At 35.1% G+C, this 21,683-nt stretch overlaps 1 protein-coding gene across 3 annotated transcripts in view; it reads right to left on the reverse strand.

Moving 5' to 3' along the window:
• LOC144450670 (acetylcholine receptor subunit alpha-like) overlaps nucleotides 1-16,807 on the reverse strand; it is a 20,504-nt gene extending 3,697 nt beyond the window's left edge. Inside the window, exons 1-5 of one of the 3 annotated variants that reach the window (XM_078141320.1) lie at nucleotides 16,521-16,807; nucleotides 2,529-2,603; nucleotides 2,231-2,376; nucleotides 1,634-1,678; nucleotides 880-989 (exon numbers count right to left, since the gene is read on the reverse strand). In XM_078141320.1, the coding sequence (XP_077997446.1) occupies nucleotides 880-989; nucleotides 1,634-1,678; nucleotides 2,231-2,376; nucleotides 2,529-2,603; nucleotides 16,521-16,635 (491 nt within the window). In that variant the 5' untranslated portion in view covers nucleotides 16,636-16,807. The other 2 variants (XM_078141321.1, XM_078141319.1) reach the window with 2 other exon arrangements.
• Nucleotides 16,808-21,683: the final 4,876 nt, after the last annotated feature.

Here is a 21,683-nt window from a genome sequence, read left to right on the forward strand (position 1 = left end):
TGTCGCAAGATCTATCCGATGTAACTCTAGAGGTTACTTGTACAATGTACATTGCTTCTAAAAGTGAATTTTTTTTAAGTAGCAGCCAGTATTAAATTGCATCCCATTTAACTCATTTTCGACTTATTTCAGTGTACACAAAATACAAACTATAAAAAATATGCACATTGTGCATTAAAGAAGCAAACCCTGGCAGTGTGATTTGGTCAAAGTATAAGCCTGTTTTTCCGCTGACGCAACGAAAATTAATCTCTTTGCGTGGGGGCATCTGTGAAGCATTGCCGTAAAGACGTTGGTGGTTTACGGCGATGGATTTGGGGTGTTTAAATATTCACAAAAAGCGCGGACACTGATGGGATTGTGGTGTTTACGAATTCTTAAATTTGTATCAGAAATATTACGTCATAATAATATCATTATTATACTATACATGAAAACAGGGTGAGGGCTCTTTCAGTTAATGACGTCACTCTACGAATATGAATAGTTGATATCGCATCAGTGTATTTCAATATGAGGGGAAAAACGTAACAACGGAAAACTATGAACAGACTGTGCCATTTTAAGTTGAATGCGCGTCTTGTGTTCAAGGAAATCGTCAATGTTTTCCATACCGTATTTGGTGGCCATATTGGATTCTGCGGCCATATTGGATTCTACGGCCATATTGGATTCTAAAATGACTAAATGTTGATATCATTTGACCTCTAGATCTATTTCAAAAGTTTGTACAATGACCCCCCCCCCCCCCACCCAGATTTATTTACTGGTTTTAACTGACAATAGATTGGAGTTTTCTTGAACCAAGTAACAATAACAGTTTAAGTAGTTTATTTCCAATACACGTTCTACGTTAAAAACATAGTGAAAGCAACTTACTTGTTGTACAACACAATATCTGGTAACCATATGTCATGTGATATAACTTTTATATTCTGAATACCACCATACATGTCTGGATCCCATACTAGGAATTCATCATACCATTCCTATGGCGACAAATAACATTACGGTTAGCAACGTTGTTTGTATGTTAAAGTACCCAACTGATCATTTTAATATTTGAATTTAAAGTACATACACACCATGTACGTACGAGCGTGCATGCACACACACACACACACACACACACACACACACACACACACACACACACACACACACAAATATATATATATGTATATATATATATATATATATATATATATATGTGTGTGTGTGTGTGTGTGTGTGTGTGTGTGTGTGTGTATATATATACACATACATACATACATACATACATACATACATACATACATACATACACACACACACACACACACACACACACTCACTCACTCACTCACTCACTCACTCACTCACTCTCTCAGAGACAACACATGCGTACAAAGAAGCCATAGAGACACGCCGCGTACACACATCTAAAAGTATGCTTTACATCATCAACATATTTTAGTTTGCTATAAATCAAAACTTTGACATAGACCAGTCATTATAACTACTGGAATTGTTAAAATCTTATACGTTTGCTTTGAGATTTTTGTTTTGAATTTGAACTAAAATGTTTAAAAGTTCTGCTGTTTATTTATTTACCAGTATTGAGCATAAATTGATTTGTGTGTCAAATACTCACCAATGTTACCCACATGTTACTAAGCAACAGCTGATTTCGTTCATCCTGAAAGAAAGGTGATTAGTTATTGAATGGTTGCTATGGTATTATAGTATGTTATGCCATGTCATCTCATCATTTTTTATACTGTATATGCATCACTTTTGAATATTTCAAAAATACAAAGGCGATTTAAAAAACTGAAAATCTCATCTCATCTCATCTCAAGTCATATTGTGCTACCCTAAGCTTCATATATTTCGATTTTGTCAAATAGGGAACTTGCCAAACCCGCCATGTTGAATGTTGCATCATGGGAAATGTGATTATAAATAATTAGTACTGTACACAATATTGATACATTGGTTGTAACCACAAATAATCAATTCATAGTTACCCTGATCATTGTGGGAGGTTTATTTTATCGGTACCTCAAGATTAGATATTACGATAGCCACAGAAAATCCCACAGTCCTTTGCGTCTGAGCATACTCAGTCTGGATTGCAAATTCCCTTTTAAAGATTCTGCTTTATAGTCATGTCTTACACAAGAGGCAAATCACAAATCATATTGGCTGGTTGAATGTTGTAAATTTTGTGACAGCGCCACCAACTTACCATATCAATAATCGTAGCAAGTACAATCATCATATGAACTTCTGTCACTTTGGTACGGTTATAAACAGGTCGTATCATTGACTTGTACTGCTTCCCGTCGAGCAGATCGTGAAGGAGACGTTCTTGGTCTAAACTTGTTCCGGTTTCTGAGAAAAAAAAGACAAAGAAAATGTTGAAATGAGTAGACGTCATTCGTCGTGGGTCATGGATTGGTTACGTATATATCTGGTATATCAAGAAAACTGATCATTTTGCTTCGTGCATTAGTAGCTGGAAAAACGTGAAAAACGTAACTTACCTTCTGATGATGCAATTATTGTAAAGAACACCAATATTGCGATACTGAACATCACAAACCGACTACATGGACCGTCTGGAAATAAAAGTAGAAAAATATTTAGACATTTGAGACATTTGAGAGTGACGTCATTATTTAGCGTATTGAAACACGTCATTAGATTTTTTCTTTTTTCTTCTGAATAACCTTAGTTGTGTTGGTAAGTTATAAACAGCAGTATGTTTCAAAAAGTATGGTAATGTATACATTAGATTGCAGGTAGATGAAATGAAAATATGTAAAACTAGGGAGAGTGACCCCTTAACACGACAAAAAAATGACAATGCGCAAAAAAAAAAAACAATTTTGCAAGTATATATGAATTTAATTTACTCATGCAGGCTATGTATTTCACTACTTCAGTGTCATAAAGATTGCCCACGTCTAGTTGTTTATATCAACTTCATTGTGGCAGAAATTTTGGGGTTTTTTGTTTGTTTTTGTTTTGTTTTGGGGGGTCTTTAGTTCAAATTAACTTTAACAAAGGGTCATCATGTCTACTTTATTGTTGACAAGGTGTCAACGATGTCACCAAGGAGAAGAAAACGTTGAAAATAACGGAAAACTACCATATCCTGACATTGTTTGTACAACACTGTAACACGGCTGAAGTTAGTATGGGCCACTAACGTCAAAAGGCCTATGTTGAAAAAGGCCTTGCACAACTTTTAGATATACATGTACCCTCGTTCCAGACAACCTAGCTACATGTACCCTCGTTCCAGACAACCTAACTACGTGTACCCTCGTTCCGGAAAGCATGTTGTCGGAATGTCATATCACGTAATTTTTAGTCCAGGTGCATATCTCCATATCTTTAAATTTCGTGTTAGAATTCACCATCGACGTTTTCATAGAAATTGATCACGTGTAAGTACTGATCACGTGTTACTAAGGTGGCTACTTTTATATCAATTTATTGTAAATATTGACAGCGCCACCCTCGTTTTGTTGATTTATTCGTCGGAAGTAACAAATATCTCTTTAATAATTCACTGCATACCCGTTACTGTCTCCTATTACCAGGTTGCTTACCGGCAAGAAAAGAATTGCAAACTGTAATTTCATGGTTCGACCACCTGGGTCTAAACACCCCCATTCGTTAAACACCATGTGTTCAACTTTATATATTCATGCACCAGACAATGTCAACGGAAAATATACGTTATAGAACGCATAGAAATTAGATTGCATAGCCAGATTGCCCTATTTAGCTCGTCGTCTTCTTATATGTATTTTCAATGCAAAAATCGTTCGCACTCTTTCTGATTCACCCTGTGTACTTGGTGCATTTGATCTCGTATGAAAATGAGAACCGCATGCACCTGGCGATTAGTTGTACAATATATGCGACAAGTACGAGGTGGGGATTGCTAATGGTACGACACTCCACAGTGAATTTGTTACAAACCGTAAGTAGTGTTTACCTTTACCCCTCACCCACCCCTCACCCCACCCCTCACCCCACCCCACCCCACCCCACCCCCATTCCACCCCATCCCAACAAAATTTCCCAGACGGGTCTTCATCAGACAGTTGTGGTTAAACCATAGACCCAGGGAGTGGAATGAACAGCTCCAGGTCAAACTAAAATGTTACAATCCAACCACCCATCCGCAATACCTTCACTCCTCCCCAGTACCACCCTTGGGTTTTAAATCTTGACAAATCTCCGGCATCACTACAGGTGACCATATAATTTATTTGTTTACTGTGGATTGCGTTAAGAGAATGTAGTCTAAGAACTCCAGTTTCATAAAAAGACATAGCATGGCCATTTAATCAAACAACGAACTATTCACAAGTGACGTTGTCAAAGTCTACGATCTCTGAGAACGGATTAAACCGAGAAACTCCACTCTAACAGAAAAAAAAACAGAAACAACGAACTATTACAAGTGCCTCAAGAATTCCCTCGTTGATAATTTCGATTCCAATAGGTAATTTATGTAATACTTTTACTCTGAGATTGTTTCAAGGAGATGTCCAACCAGTACACTAATTCGGTGATCAGGAACAATGCGTGTCTGGTATTAATTAGCGATTATGTACTTGAAGTAGACACAAATCCATACATGTTTACATGCGCTGAATCGGTTAGCTAGACATACATCTTTCTCCTTTGATTACTATTGTTAACGATTACTATACACAATAACCTCTGGTTTAGTTAAAAGACTCCGCTCGATTATTACAAAGCACGCACAGATCTATTCAGTGCACCTACGCCACATAGGTCGATATACTGCGCAGCCTTAGAAGTCAGTTGTGTATCCGGTTTAATGATTCAGGATTTTTGAAATATCGCCCATGCATATATTGTGGGGTTGTATATCAGTGATGATATGCATGGTTGCCTAGCTTCAATTGTATTATTATATCATTGAGTATTGTATTTTTGATTAGACAACCAACATTATATCACTGAACATTGTTAAAACACAATAATTAGACATTAACATGTCAATTAGAGGTCTCTTTTATATATACGTAGTATAGTAATAAGTTGAAATTGTGATTCATTGGTGTCACTGATTTTTAGGTGCGGACCCACAGATCATTTTGATTGGATAAATATACTGTGTGTACTGCTATATAGATATACCCATAGATGATTCAACACTGTCCAGGGTGTACAATATTACAAGTAAGTCGTTAAACAAAACTTTTTTTAAACCGTTCCAGTAGCAGCTAGTGTAGCATTAATGGTTATCTGTCCTTGAATGTGAAGTGAACACTGCATTTGTAGTACCGCTATTAGACATTTCAAATCCAAGTTACAATGGCGAGACTATTATGGTAACTAGTAGCTATAGTATAATACCACTTTTTGGACAACAAAAACAGTTAATCAGCTAATGTGTTTATTTCCCACGGAATCACAATATTACTAGGTTCACTAGAGATTATCGTGAGCATCTTACATGAATAACCCAGGCGTCAATCTAACATGTCATGTACATGGGGATATGATTATAATTATAATTGTATGCATGTTTTAATCGACGCGAACCGTTTATCAAGGGACCAAAATTGGATGCAAAGTAATCTAGTATAACTATTATGGGGAATTTAGAAATCGAAAGTTGAACACCACTCTCCTACAGAAGTGTTATTTTTAGATTTGAGTCACGTGATTACAACATTAGAACTGCAGTGCATGTATTGTCTATACAATCTTGTTTGACTATACAGGACTGCATAAAGAAAATTTGTATATAAGAGAAATTGAAGCATAATCCATGGTACTTATATGCTGAGGAATTCATGTGCATAATAATTAATCTAATGGCTGATATACTTCATATCACAATTTAACTACCGTGCCATCAATAGTCCTGCTACGGGAAATGAAATATTGTCTTCGACGGTTTCAAAATGGAATCCAATGAACCAATTGACGTGTAACGTTCGAGGTTGTGACACATTCTTTTGAAACAGAGGTTACGATTTCTATTGTAAAAGTGCTAATACGCAACTCACATCTTTTATCACGTATTTATCACAGCGTTTCAAAACGACGTGTGGAAAGGACACTAACTCAGACACAATTCAACGTTCAATGATGATGCAATATCGTATTCGGTGTTTTGAAATCAAATAGACAAACCTTAAAGAACACAAGCCTCAAATGTATTTATCCTAAACTGTTTTGTAACTCAAACAAAATGAGAGACAAAGTAAAGAATCGTTGAGGTCAGGGATGTTAGAGTACGGGCGTTGTTGACAAAACGATCTCGTAAAATGTTGTCTTGTCATATACTATTTCATCACAGCTCTTTCCTAATATATTTTATGAATAAATAACATACATCAACTGATTGTTATAGGCTTTATCCTATGTATTTTTGTAACACGAAAAGTGGAACATATATCCTTCGTGTATGCCCTTGAAGTTGTAGATTACACAGTAAATCAGCGACAACTGTGTAGAAATTTCAAAAGAATTCAGTCATTATTTGGTTTTATTTGGCATAAACATGGCCACGTACTCATGTAGTATGGGTTATTAGTCACGGTTGACTTATCATAAGACACTTTGCATTCATTGGATATTGCGATTCTTCTACCACCATTTCCCGTTGCCAGGGAAACAGTAAACGCTTTACTCTTTAATCAGATTTTAAGAGGCAGAATTACAGTGAAGTTGAACGATAGTTGTAAAATTGAATAAACAAACCTCCACCCAGCGATACAAGTCGCCGTCACTAATTTTGTTGTTGTTGTTGTTGTTGTTGTTGTTGTTGTTTATTCTGCTTGATAAGAGTTTATGCCTTGTTTTGTCGTGTCATATAAATTTCAGTCTTAAACGTTTCATAAAAAAAAACTGTTTTTTAAAGATTTTAGAAATTAATGAAATTTTCAACTGAAAATATACTGTCAACAAGTCTGGATAAAGAAAGTTCATGTACGGTTATCAGACCCAGCTGTAATGACTGGTTAGACTAGACGCACAAGTAAACATATTGCATGGGGAAACCGTTATATTCCTCACTAACAGTCAGCGGTGAACTCTAAGTAATTAGAGGTCATGACTTTGAAAGTAATGAGTCAACGTTTTAAGGGTTAGCAAACAAACAAACAAACAAACAAACAAACTAACTAACTAACTAACTAACTAACTAACTAACTAACTAACTAACTAACTAACTAACTAACTAACTAACTAACTAACTAACTAACTAACTAACTAACTAACTAACTAACTAACTAACTAACTAACTAACTAACTAACAAACAAGGGAAAATACAAGTCAAATAAACTCAATGATTGCGATTTAAGGATACAGTTAATGTGAATTAAACATATCAAGCGTGGAGTACAATGTATGTCGGTACAACTATTGTAGTAGGAAGTACCTCCATAGTACATCAGACACTTGCAACAAATTTAATGTACTGCTATAGTCACGAAGATAGAGAGGCGTGTTTGATGTCCGTTAACGCTGTCATGGTAACGAAAAATAAATTATTTGTAACCTAATCATTACAAATGTGATTTTAAAAGCTTAGAAATAAATGAAAACAATTTGTAAGTGCTTGACTTAAAATGATTACATCATTAGAGAGAGTGGATGCCTTTTCCAAGAGACACTTGAATGCAACTGAAGGACTTTCCACGTGTTACCTTTACGCCTCGATCCACTATAATAGTAGAACCAATTGATTTTCATTTTTTATGCGGGTTGGCGCCAGTCAATGGAACAACTAATGAGTACACATTTAAAAGGCCATTTTTAGTTGTTATTACAACTAATGTTGATATAACTGGATTTTTTTGTTGCAAAACTTTTTAGATTTTACAAGGAAATTATTTAGTAGTCCCACAGAAGGAAAGTGTTTTTGCAACTTTGTTAACTTGAACCGTGACTAAGCTGCATATTTACAAGGCTTGACTACCAGGGTGAGTGACATTACATCATTAAATACACAAATACAATATAAAACGCAAACTGTCATGTCCTAAAACACAGACACGGTATGTGCCAAAAATAGCCAGCTTGGAGTACATGTCAATGTCAATGTTCTAACGGGGGAGGGGGGGGGGTATTTATATTAGCAATCATTTGGCTGATATTTAAAGTCTAAGATACTCAATAATTGTACATTTGAATAACTGAGTATTACATGCATTTACTATTTGCAGACACAACGTTTTGGCCATCCAACCGTTTTACCTGTATATACATATATGTATGAAATCTGGTACGGACTAGTCTTTGATTAATTGAAAAAACAAACAAGTATAAATGGTTACTTGTGCTCTTAGTTATATAGATAACGTAAGAAATCAATATAAATTAAAACATTTCTCCTGAGACGAATATCGATCCGTCTTATCAGAAGATATACCAAAAAAGAACTTTCGAGTTGAGAATTTGCCAAAAATGTAGTTGTGTGCGAAATTAAGGGAACGACGCCATGGGCACATTTTCTTGTCTAAACCAAACGTGTCGTGGCCGCTATGTAAGATGATGTTAAAGAAAGCAATGAAGTTGAAGAAAAACGCAAAACATACAAAAGTACACTAGCAGTAATTAACGGAATAAAATAACTCTACACTATTAGGATTAACATATTAATTAAAGTAGGGAATCGATGCCCCAAAAGTTTAGTACATGCAAGGGCTTCCAACTAACGAAACGGGGGTCCTGCAGTTAGTCGTTTTGAATACACACAAATACATTACTCGACAATTTAGGTGCTGGAAAATGGTGTCCCCACCCCCTGATTGGTCAATCACCCCCGATCAGTACCTCGTCACATTTTGGCTCCACCTTGCTGAAGTCTAAACATAAATAGATGCATTGTTATATACAATTTGATAGAATTCAACAAGCCAAACTTTAACATTGTATATTGATATATGTTTCAACGTTTTAGATGAACCAACCAACCACCCCCCCCCCCCTCCTCCACTCCCCGAACAAAAACGCTGGTAAGGAGATTAAAAAGTGGAAAGATATATTAATTAAGTAAACTAATGGTCTCCAATTAGCTGTATTAAAACAGTTGGTTATCTAATATACCATGTCAAGACTGTCTGGCTTGAATTTAAATGTAGTTCTAATGTCTAAATGTCTACGACACTTCACTCAGGCTAGACAACTCACAGCGTATTCTGAATTTGTCAAATTGTCAGCTTCGGTACAAGGTCATTAACCACTCGTTAATTGAAACTATAATTGAAACTACATTGGAAGAATTATCAACATATGTTATATCTCCGTGTTACATCGCCTCTCAATGGGCCTTATTTCAATTAGTGTAATTACGCAAACCGAAATTTTTCTCCCTTAATTACCATGTAGAACAGTGCAATTACAATGCTTTCCGTCAAATTTGATATTAGTAGATAGTCTGTGACTCAGTCTGTTATATTTTTAGGCTGTCTAGCATTTATGGTAGTTAGTCTGACGCTACCTGACTATATTTTTTCACCTCTCTATTAGGTGGATTAGTTAGAAAGCGTTTAACGAGAGGATTTACTCTGGCGTGCACATCATTTCAATTTGCTAATTATATCTCGCCTGGATAAATGATAATGCTAATATCTAGGTGTAATATATGAGGGGTGTCAATATGAGGGGTGCTGCCTATCTTTAAAGTAAAACGTAACACGAATAAGTCCTAAAAATTGTTTGGTTCCTGTTACCCGACCCCACATATATTTTCAATGCCGGCCCTAAACTTGTTTTTACATATTCGAGAAAAATAATAAATTTTTGTGAAGTCTTGTGAAGAAATAGTGGATGAGGATATTGACATCAACTTAAAAAGACAATATAAAAATGTTCTTCCAATCTGTAATGGCTGTACATCTGATGGGAAGAAACCAATAACACAGAAACCCATATGGAAAACAATGGAAAACATAACTACTTGAACTAGACACTCACACATGACAACAAAAATCAAAAAAGAAAATCTACCTACCCACCTATTCTAACGTAATTGGAACCACACAATATTTTCAAGGCCTAAGGGAAAAGTTTCAAGACACGCCTTGTGCCATGGTGCAAGATACTAAGAAAAAAATAGCCCATACAACAAATTGACACAAAATGACGTTATATGTCTTAGTTCACATGATTTACGGTTCAACTTTTACAAACACATATACTATTGTTATGTATGACTAATTCCCAATGTTATTCATATTAACTACGTTTTTCTATATCTGATTAACTGATTCGTCAGATTAAAACAAACTCAAATAACGGTTTAATATTGAACACTTTTTTGTGTCGTGTAAGCTTATAGATGGTTATATAGACTGCTAACACTGAGACGCGATATGTTCGTGACTATCTGAGTTGTATGTGTACATGTATAGTAAATGAAGTGTCACCGAGATTAGGGCAAGCGCGGACAACGAGCAAATGTTGAACTGTGTCATTTTAAAGTCATTTTTCCCCAATGATTTTCGCTTTAATAGTTCACAGTGTTCATGATATATAGTTGATCATAGACCCTCCACCAACGGTCTATGGTTGACCCGACGACTGTAGACAGTCTACTAATGTTTATAATGATGACCGACATGTTGAAATTTGAAATGTCAGCAACTATTAGCCAATGGTCAGACACTCGACGTGTACTTTTATATTTAAACTTTAATAGTTTACTGTTACAACATGAAAGTCTCAACCATATAATGTATGAAATGGTTCTTGTTTATTGGAAACATTTATCAGCTCAACATACACCATTCGACATGGTAATGAAGTGTATCCTAATTATCATAATTAGCATGAATTGTTTAGAGTATGGCCGTTTTTCCGCCCGAGGTCTCATTTCATTGATTTACCATACCAATCAAATTATTGTATTGACGGTTTAATTAGCATGGCTTGTTTCGAATTCTTTAAGACGTTTCGGCTGACAAGTTTGTCTTCAAGTCTCATTTCGATGACTGACAATACCATTTCTCGTAGGAACATTTATATCAACATAGGAACATTTCATAAGAACATTTGTATCAACTCATGAACATTTCTTATCAACATATGCAATTTTACATGGAGTGTATTGATGAGTTCATGCCGGGACTTGCGCAATATTCACATGAAGTTGGTCGTTCAAAGTCTGGGTGGATCGACTGTAAATGATGTCTGTAAAGTTCTCGCATAGTCACTACAAGATGTTTCTGTAGACAAACAGTCAACGGAGTTCTTACAGGTAAAACAGTTGAATCCTATTGATATACTACTGTGGTCGTTAAAAACGATCACCTGTGTTTCTTTCTGGAGATAAATTATCGTTCAATATTATCTCACATTAAAACCATTTTGTATTCAGTTGTGAATGTGTGTTGTGTTTTGACGGTCTGATAAGAACCTGTAAACCTTTCAGTAATATTAAAAATCTATATTTTGGGGTTACATAAATGATTCTATCAACGCGTGATGACATGGCACAGTGTCTTGCCTCGTGATCACGAAACAGCTATAAAGATAGTGACGTGACGTGATCAGATACCTTAGAGTATTTAGTATGGTGTATATCGTAGCTGGAACATATATCGTATAGTTTAGTCAACATTGGAAATTGACCGACATTTATAATTAATGGGTTTTTTCTGATATCAGCACTCAAAAAAATATACTTATAAGTCGATAAAATCGCTGTGTAATGTACCACTCTCGATCTATCTGGATATCTACAACGCAGTTATTGTCTTATTTCACATTTTACAACTTCAATATGAGCAATTTTAACGATGAATATAGTAATTGTTGAGGGTTGTGTATCAATACAAAATGCAACTGTGTGATCGAGTTTTGCTTCTCAGACGCAATTTACTATCAAAACGTGTTTCAGAATGGAATGGAACTTTCCGATCACGTGACGTCTCAATTAATTTATCCCTTTTTATTTAAAAACTATAATCTCTCCCCGAAATAGAATCGATGATGTCATTGAGACTGATGACTCAAAATCAGTTGTCATCGTCCATTTGTGTAATATGTACGTTGTAAGTTCTCCTCTATTCAGCGAGTAAGTTTTCCTTCTTTAACGTTTCACTCATATTGGTATGCCTATAGCTTACAGCTTGTCATCTCTCAATCCAAATAGAAACGTAAAACGTATAAAGTTCTGATCATTGAACATCATTTACAAATCGTCTATTGGTCGCCTTTTTAAATCTAAATCGTTTCAATCGAGAACGTGGAAAATTTCGAAACACACACAGGGACTAATAAGAAGTTTTACTGTCTGTAGGCATGATAATAGTACCATATAAAAGTCGTATGCGAATCATACTGTTTTAGAACGGTCGTCTGTATATATTCCAATCAACACATGTCTTTACTGAACATTCCAATGCTCTTAAAAGTCTACTATTTCTATCCTTACGGCAGTGTAGCAATTCTATAACTTACTGACTTTTGTAATGTTCTTTTACAATTTGCTTTGTTTACCTGTCATAGAATTTAATTTGCTTCAAAGTTGTATCAAATTATATACATATATATATATATATATATATATATATATATATATATATATATATATATATATATATATATATATATATATGAAGTTGTGTGACCTTTAAATGCGCACTGATCACATAGTTATTTAGCGTCTCGCTTGAAACTTCTCCAAATCTTTTCAAAACAGTTTCAAAATAAAAGTATTAACTCGTACAACTATACCCCGCCTACCTTGCTTCCGACTCGAAATAGTCACCATACGACACAACAAAGTTACAAAAATCTTCGAAAACAGTTTCATGTCCACATTTCGTATGTTGATATCACCCCACTTTTATAAAAGTAACGATATATCTCAACTGCTACTATAGTATCAGCGCATCATTTACATGTAGTTTTTTTCTTGTATTGTCATGTCGTTTTCTTAACAGTATGAATACATGTCGACTTAAAAAAGGGATTACGATTTCATGTTTTCAAACTAAGTCTTATACACGGGTCACAGACCAGACTTTCTATTCAACAAAATATCCAGTTTGTTGTTACGTACCTTTGTTCCGTAAATTAGTTGTTGGTAGAGTCGTATTCAAAGTTTGCCAAGTCACAGAAACTTTGTGACAAGATATAAAACCCGATTCCGTTCGACCCGGACACATTTGGGACGCCATAAATTTATGATCAGATATACCTCACCCTCTTCAACGAATTCGTAAACTTGTCAAGTAAAAGATAGCGTTACAAGTGACAGGAGATAAGTAATTAGCATTCCTTCTCACCTGGGAACCACATTGTGTTTTGTTTACGGCTATAAATAATGTAGCGACCAAAGATACACCTTCCGACGTCCCCCATTTTCTTGACGAACGCTAGCTATTGTTGTAAGAAGAGGATGTTTGAACAGCGCCACCACCAGCGGTGTAAATTTTCAACACTAGCACCGTAGTCCGTTCGTAGGTAAATAACGAGCTATCTCCATAATGCTATTGGGTTATTAATACAGCGTTTGTAAGGTTGGATTCCGTACATCGTAGGCTGTAAACCACGATCACGAGCTAATAAAACTGTTTGGTTTAGTACGAGAAATCGTTTAAGGGTATTTACAAGATAACTGAACCGCCTTCCATTATTTCATTGGCAGTGTCATCATTGACCTTTGCTGACCTTTCTACCCCACCTAGACACAAAAACTACTTTTCATAGATCACAAAGGAAAGGACGTTTTCAATAGCCGCTAGAGTTTGTTGTCTCCGATTGTTAAGAAATACGCTATGAATACATTGGAGTCGTAGATAAAGGATGCGCACAATGTTAGTCTATTGTCATCGTTGTTGAAAATTTTATTTTGTCACCAGAACACCTTCGCTTCGTTGTGTTTAAGTCAGACGAAAACGTTGTAAGGAGGTTGTTGTACTTCAAAACAGCTACCACCATCAAACCACAACCTCGGATTATCTAGAATCTCGATGTGAAGGACACGAACTATTGTATCCAAAAATGACAAAGCCACCTGAAATTTTCAACGCGTGTTTTCAGTTTAATACCGAATGATTATTAAGGAATAAACAAGCCATTGACGGTATATCTTCGTGGGGGAACATCGCTATTCAGTGACGTTCATCAAGCGAATGGTATTGATGATAAATGTGGCGCTATCTTAGTCATTCCAATGGGTGGTTTGTTGTCACCATTGGACACTGGACATTTAATGTGGCGTGTGAAGTCACCAATCTGAATATGTCGGGGGCAGAGTTAAACTCCAGGAGGTGGAAATACCACCATTTTGATCACATTAAATAGACTTGGAGTTATTCCAACAAGAACTAATGACCGAATTAAACACGTGTTTCATAGTCACTAATAACGTACTTATGGTGGTTTAATCATGATTCACGGTCTAAATATATTTTGTTTTTTATTTTCCTTTTTTATCATAATTATTATAATTTCGTTGACTGATTGCGTAATATATCCGTCAATATCACAAATTACAGTCGAATTTACCGACACATAAATTTAATAATTTGTTTAACTTTGTTTTGGTATCAAAATTGTGGCGACATAATTTTTCTAAATTTTTATATTTTAGTTTGATTTCATTATTACTGTCAAATAGTTCTTTGAACAGGAATGGGAAAGAGTGATTTGCCGATTGTGACGTCATCAAGCGGACAAAAGGATCGTGACTTATCAGTAGAGAATTCTGACCTGTAGTGTTTCCTGTTTACTGAGTAAAGAAACTGCATTAATCAAATTTGTTTATAATTTTCTTTGAAACTGTTGCAATAACCGGTCTTTATAAAACTCAACATTTTTCAATTTATGTAGTAAATTAACTGGCGTACATTACGTCATCGACAATAAGAACACTCCAAATAAAATTCACGATTTTCTATTGAAACGAAAAAAATTATTAAAATGTTACTTTTATATTTTCATGTTTGTTCGTTCTGTATTTTATACAAACATTTGATATCGTCCTAAAACAAATTTAATTTTGTCCGTAATTTCCGATTTCAAATGAATTGTTATTACGTTAGTAATGAATCTGGTTCGTGAAAGTCAATATTTGAAGTGTTTTTAAACTTATCTCCTTAATGAAGGCTGCTAAGGTGCCAATATGAATCTGAAATTCAAGCCGTTTGTATTCACTAAGCTTGCAGATTAAAGTTGTCACACCTTTGTACAATTATAATATCACAATACATTTTGTCAGGGTTTTAGGAGGATCTTGTCCGTTTATCTGTGACACATTTCACATGACTGCTCAATTTGTAGTTTGGGTCGAAAGGTCCTACGTACACAGTACACGAATACTTAAATATCACTGAGAGAACATTTAAAACAAAGCATATCAAAAAGACAATGCAATTAGATTAAGGATTTTAAATCCACGTGATTAATGTATGCTATTGAAGACATAAATCAAACGAAAATGTAAAATAAACTCTAAAAGTATCGCAGTCTACAAAACCTGAGACAATGGAATAGTACCAGTGTTAATGTTTGTTGTATGACAAGAACAAGAAACCAATTCCCCTACCCTTCTGTTTTTACGATTTTTGTCATTCTGACATTACATAGACTTTTGTGAGATTTTTACTGGCGCAGTCACTCAATTTCAATTATTAATTATCTGTTATTACGAATCGATAATCGATAATGCTGTTTGCACTTGTATTTATCGATTATGCGAACAGATAATTACTTGAGTGACCGTGTGTATGTTTCATTTGGTGATAAAATAGTCACTTCTGAATACTTTTGACACCGAAATGATCATCAAAGAAACGTTAACACAAAGTCTCGCCATGCGTGATTTTCATCCCGGATTTATCAGCAACCAGAACTTCTAAATACCCGGTATGTCTCGCAGACATAACGGTCACTCGCCGAATAATTCAAGATTTCCAGAATACTGATATTATAAGATTCAATGGATGAAAGAAACGTTGCGATCAATAAGTGGATAATCGATTATCGATTTATCAATGAATTATTTACCAAGTCCTTAATTAAGTCAGTCAGAAAAGCTACTTAGCGAGGGGATGAAGTAAATGTTTCGACTAATTAGTGGACAATTAATTATCGATTTACTAATAAATTATTTACCAAGTCGTTAATTGATTCACACAGGTTTTGCTCACAATAAAGCTACTTAGCGGGAGGGGGATAACTCACTACAGGAATATGTTACGTCATAGATAATGTATGAGACAAATGAAGGATATTATTGTGTATCGTTGAATTACAAATAAGTCTACAAATGTAGAGAGAAAATATTTAAAATAAGATTTCCAAAAAAAAAAATGAAAAATCTACCTTTCTAATTAAATATGCGTCATGATGCTCATTTTTTAAATATTCTGCGACATTTTATATTGTTCTTAGATCTACATAATTCAAAAGACAGCATGCACTTCCCCCATCACTATCAGACTACAGTAGCTACTCACAAAGTTTTTTCGCGTAAACTGACATAATGCTTCATTCGGCAAATTAAAATGAAACTTACCGTCATCAAAAAGTACAGCTAAGTACAGTAATGGAAAAAACAAATGCTGGTCGTATCCTTCGGTGGGTGCTGAGTGAGAGATGGTGAATAAATACAGGATGCCTTTCCTTCCCATCTAACAATACATATAATCCAAAAGTTGGCACAATTTACTCCATGTTTCTATATGAGTACGGCTCATATCCTTCAAAAAAAACAATAGGACCTATCCCTATTGTATTTCATTTAGAAATGATTCTAATGACTCAAGGATATATATATACCCAATTGTATAGGTTTCTCCACCCAATTAAATTCAATCACTTAGCTGATCAAGACAGGAGGTTTTTGACGATAAGTAAGTCTTATATAACTCCAATGCCAACCTCTCGTCTCTCTGGCTACCACGTTCCTTCCGTTAAAATCACTGAATTGAAGTAGTTTTCAATACAATGATAGAATTGGGCGCTACCATTTAACTTATAGGGGGATCGCCACCGTGATAACTACCAGTCAATACGCCCACTTTCAAACTTAAAGCTCTCCAGATATGTATTTTCCCCTACTTCTGCAAAACTTAATTTAGACTCTGTGCGTTATTTGATCATATATTGGCGTGGTACCTATTGAATAATTGCCAAAGATGGTACAATATATTGTTGGGAGGGGGTTCCTGCCAATTCCAGAACAAGTTGATACATTTCATGCATTTATATGACCAGACAATGGTAAAATCAACAGTGAACAGTTCACGATTGTAAACAGCTACCGATTGTTCAGTGTACAGGGTTCTGTTTTATTGGGTTTGGGTAACCCAACATACCAACTCAATGTGATCTTACCGGACATACTTTCAATGTCCAAGTTTCTATAATAGTGTTTTGCAATGGAATGCAATGAAATGAATAAGGAGGAAGGAAGGGATGTGTCTAAGACAAACAGGAGAAGGAATGAAAACAGAAAAGAGAATGCGAAAATGGAAAGATAACATTGTCTACACAACATTGCACAGCTGCACAGCACTGCACAACACAACACAGCACAGCACAGCACAGCACAGCATAACATAGCACAGCATCCGGCAGCGCAGCGCAACGCGACACAACTCATCATAACACAACAGCATAACTCAATATACTGTAATAACACAACACAACACAACACAACATAACACAACACAACATAGTTTTGAAATATTATTTAACTGTTTGATTTCCCAGTCAGCAATACAACTGTTGATAAACTGAACAAAATAGTGACTAATCCGCCCAAGAATACAGTGTACTCTTTATACAACTGACATATTCATTGTGAATTGAACAATTGCGATAAGTTTCTTTTCAAGGTAACAATACTAGTTGCATCTTACATTACAGACCAGACCTTCATTATAATTACCTAACCCATGTCTATATCAGATGTGAAGTAACCTCTGAATCCTATACATGTGTGAAAGTTGAAAACTACCAACGTCCCTGTCGAGATCAGATTTAGACTTCCTGATATAGATCACTCCATTTACACCACGTACAAACCAACGTTTGTCCTTGTCAAGTACTTTAACTTTATGGGACCCGTCAGTTTCTAAGGCCTTGGGGTGGATTGGATTGGAAACACTGTTTTTGAAATTAACCGTAGGGGTCATCCTTTTTAGAAAATTTCTGATGGAGGGGTCATTGTGTTTTTGATTTTGATGGCAGAAAAATTCACAGGGGCATGACCTTGTCTGGACTGTGTTATTTGTTCTTGTCCCTGTTTCTTAGCTATATTCTTTAATATTATATTACTTCACCAGGAGCGACGCTCGGACAAAACTATACATATACATGTATTACCTACATGTACCGCACTAGTTACAGAACATGTAGTACTCAGCTGTTTCACAATAATGGCGAATGCTTCGTATATTGCACTAATTGAGGCAAAAGTTGACAGTTCCGTTATATGGTAATCTTCATAGATAGTTTATAAAAGAAGCTAAACTTTCAATTTAATACTTGGATCGCCAACTGATAACAGAAGAAGAGTGTTACAATGTGTTGAAAGTAATGCTATTAGGAAATAACTTGCCGGGGTCTGATAGACTCACTGTCGAATTTTATCGTGGTTTTTTAGAAAGACATTAAGTCTCTCCTCGCAGTAACGTTGAGTGAAGTTTGATATGAATAATTGGAGACAGTGACACTCCTACACACTGACTTCAAAATAGCGACCAAGGCTATATCTTATAGAGTAAAAGACGTCTTACCGTCAGTCATCAGACTGGCTATATGAAAGGAAGATTCATAGGTGAAAAGTTTCATTTAATTTCAGATTTACATAATTTTACAAAACAACGTAACTTAAATGAGGATATTTTATTTGTTGATTATGAAAAGACATTTTACAGTGTGAACTGGATATTTATGTTTAAAGTACTGGAAAAAAGGAATATTTTTCACTTCTTAGAGGGCTCCAACAAGACTGTCCTCTATCTGCACTTTTTAGTTTTACTTGTCATTGAAGTTCTTGCATGCAAGGTCGATAGATTCATTGGAACACATATATTTAGAGTGCTGTTGCAAGTGAAGGTGGTGGCGGTGACGACGGCGGTGATGATGATGATGATATGTTATATTTTGACGTATAATACACAACACCCATACAGCAGTCCAGCTACACAATAGCAACGTGTACAGCTACTGAAAATACAATCATCCGGTGCATTCATTAGAGTGGCTCTATTTGATAAAACATGTCTAAAATGAGTTACATATTATCCAATCGTTTCACCATTTCATAAACTTCAGTAGTATTCATATGGGATACCTGCCAATTACTCGCGAAATGTTACTGAAATGTTACCTTTCTTCGTTGTTCATTCTTCCATCTACACACATAAGTTCAAACGCATATTGAACGCAAAGTGACTATATTTTTTTTCAATAGATTAAAAGGGTTAATCATATTGGATTTTAAGTTTCTAACAGACTCGTGATAAAGGTCGTCGACCCCCTCATATTTTGAGTGTGACCGGACTTTACCTATTATGTAGAGCGCCCTCATCGATAAAGATTACCAATATTAGTAGATGGACTTACGTGTCACGTCATAAAACTATGATACCACAGTGCGTACAATTTTCTTTTAAATCCCAGGTGTTTGCAGTGGTGTTATCTTATATGCCAGACAACTGTTTTGCATCTAAATATTATTATTCATTTTAATTAACACACATGTTAAATTATTCATGTCCCTACCAAGAAGCCACGTTTACTGCACAAATTACTAAGTTAAATTAAAGGTGTTAAATTTCTATAATCGCTCAGTGTAAATAGCATATCCTTGATATTAATCGTCGTCGAAACACGAATTAATAATATAATATGAATTTTTAAATACATAGACACACTTTAATGTTTGACATGTAAAAGTAGAACACACCCTCAGAAAGTGATGGTGGTGATACACGTTCACCTAAAGTGTTATATACGGGTATGGTATATATCTTATATATATATATATATATATATATATATATATATATATATATATATATATATATATATATATATATATATATATATATATAAACAAGGGCTTGATATGTGGACTAACACTGTGATAACAACATAAATCATCATATTCAAGAAATCATATTTATAAAAATTTAATGGTAAATAATCGATATAGTTATATTATTTTCTTTCTTAATTGGGAACAAAGGTTAGACTAACTTCGTCTTAGCTGTATTTCTTATCCTTAGGAAATACACAAAAGTCGTCCTTACTGTCATTACTACCGTGCGGTCTCTCGGTCTAAAACAGAGTTAAAGAAATTTGTAATCTGGCTCACCCACTAGTCTGTTTTCTGTCTTCATTCCAGCTTATTCTCATACATCATCGAACACTATGAAATCGCTAATTCTATAATTAGGTTGCCATTACTTCCAGAAATCACATCTGAATTTAATTTTCCCGGCTTAGTCATTCCAGTGATATGATTTGTGGAAGTGATTTGAATCATCATACCGATGTTAGACGGGAAAGGGTTGTCATGATGGGCAAGGCATCGTTACAAGTACACATAATAACCTTTACCAAAACAATGCCTTTAAAATTAGTTGACAAAATTAAGTTTGGGTCACCAGTCATATATAATTGGATAGTCGGTACTTGTAGAAAATAGAACCAATGGGAGATCCCCTTGTTAAGTTAAAAGTGTGGGAAGAATATAATATAAAATATGGAGAGTTTTCAAGCTAAAAATTGTTATAAATTTATTTTTAACTTTTATCTTGTATAAAAACACTCTACACGTGTATCTCAGCATCTCGTATATATATATATAAGTTGTCTGATGATCGCGCAATGCGTGAAACTCCGAGTTACAACCAAGAAAGAGTTCCAGTACTACCAAAACTATTGCGCTCTGCCACTGCGGTATAGAGCACTGTCTTAGCAGATTGATACTCACCGAGTTATATATATATATTACCATTGTTCAAAATGTCCTTCGGTTTGCCAATTGCAAGTTTCGTCTTCCATTTTGTATAATTACTGTAACTAAGGGCCCTAGGAGACTGGTACTACAGTCCCTTGGGAGATTTTATCTCGTAGCCTTCAAATGTGTTAAGTTTGTTATTGTACTTTTGTAAATGAAAATGTCCTCAACTTTGTTTTTCAATTTTTCTCCGTTTAGTCTCCCAAGGGCTACACGTGCTCACCCGACCGAACATCGCAATTACTCGGTCAGGTTATCATTTCATGCAAAGGACAGTGTTTTTGTTGTTGTGTTTTAAACATGATTTTATTCAAATGAAAAATAAAAAAACCTGGAGTCTTTAACAATATCAGTAATGATTAAAAGTAGATGTGCAGATAGTATATATACCAGGACTGTGAATTATATGTATCGCGTTAGAAACTAACATTAACTGTGCCATTTCATCCCTATCATTGTTGATGCAAACAGCTGGGTATGAGTTGAGATTATTCTAGTTAATATGGGTTGCTTGTAACCTGCAGCCCCAGACTTATACACATACTGGAATAATCAACTCACGAATATTTTCACGTTTCTGTACACTGATATGGATATGTGATCTAGGGTTTCCAGTACTGCGTTTTTACTTGATGAAGGACGCTCTTGTTGAAATATAAACGATATAACTTTACCGTGTTTGTTGTCAGTAATGTGATCCCA

This window comes from Glandiceps talaboti, chromosome 20 (assembly GCF_964340395.1).
Source record: "Glandiceps talaboti chromosome 20, keGlaTala1.1, whole genome shotgun sequence".
NCBI classification, from domain to species: Eukaryota; Metazoa; Hemichordata; class Enteropneusta; family Spengelidae; genus Glandiceps; species Glandiceps talaboti.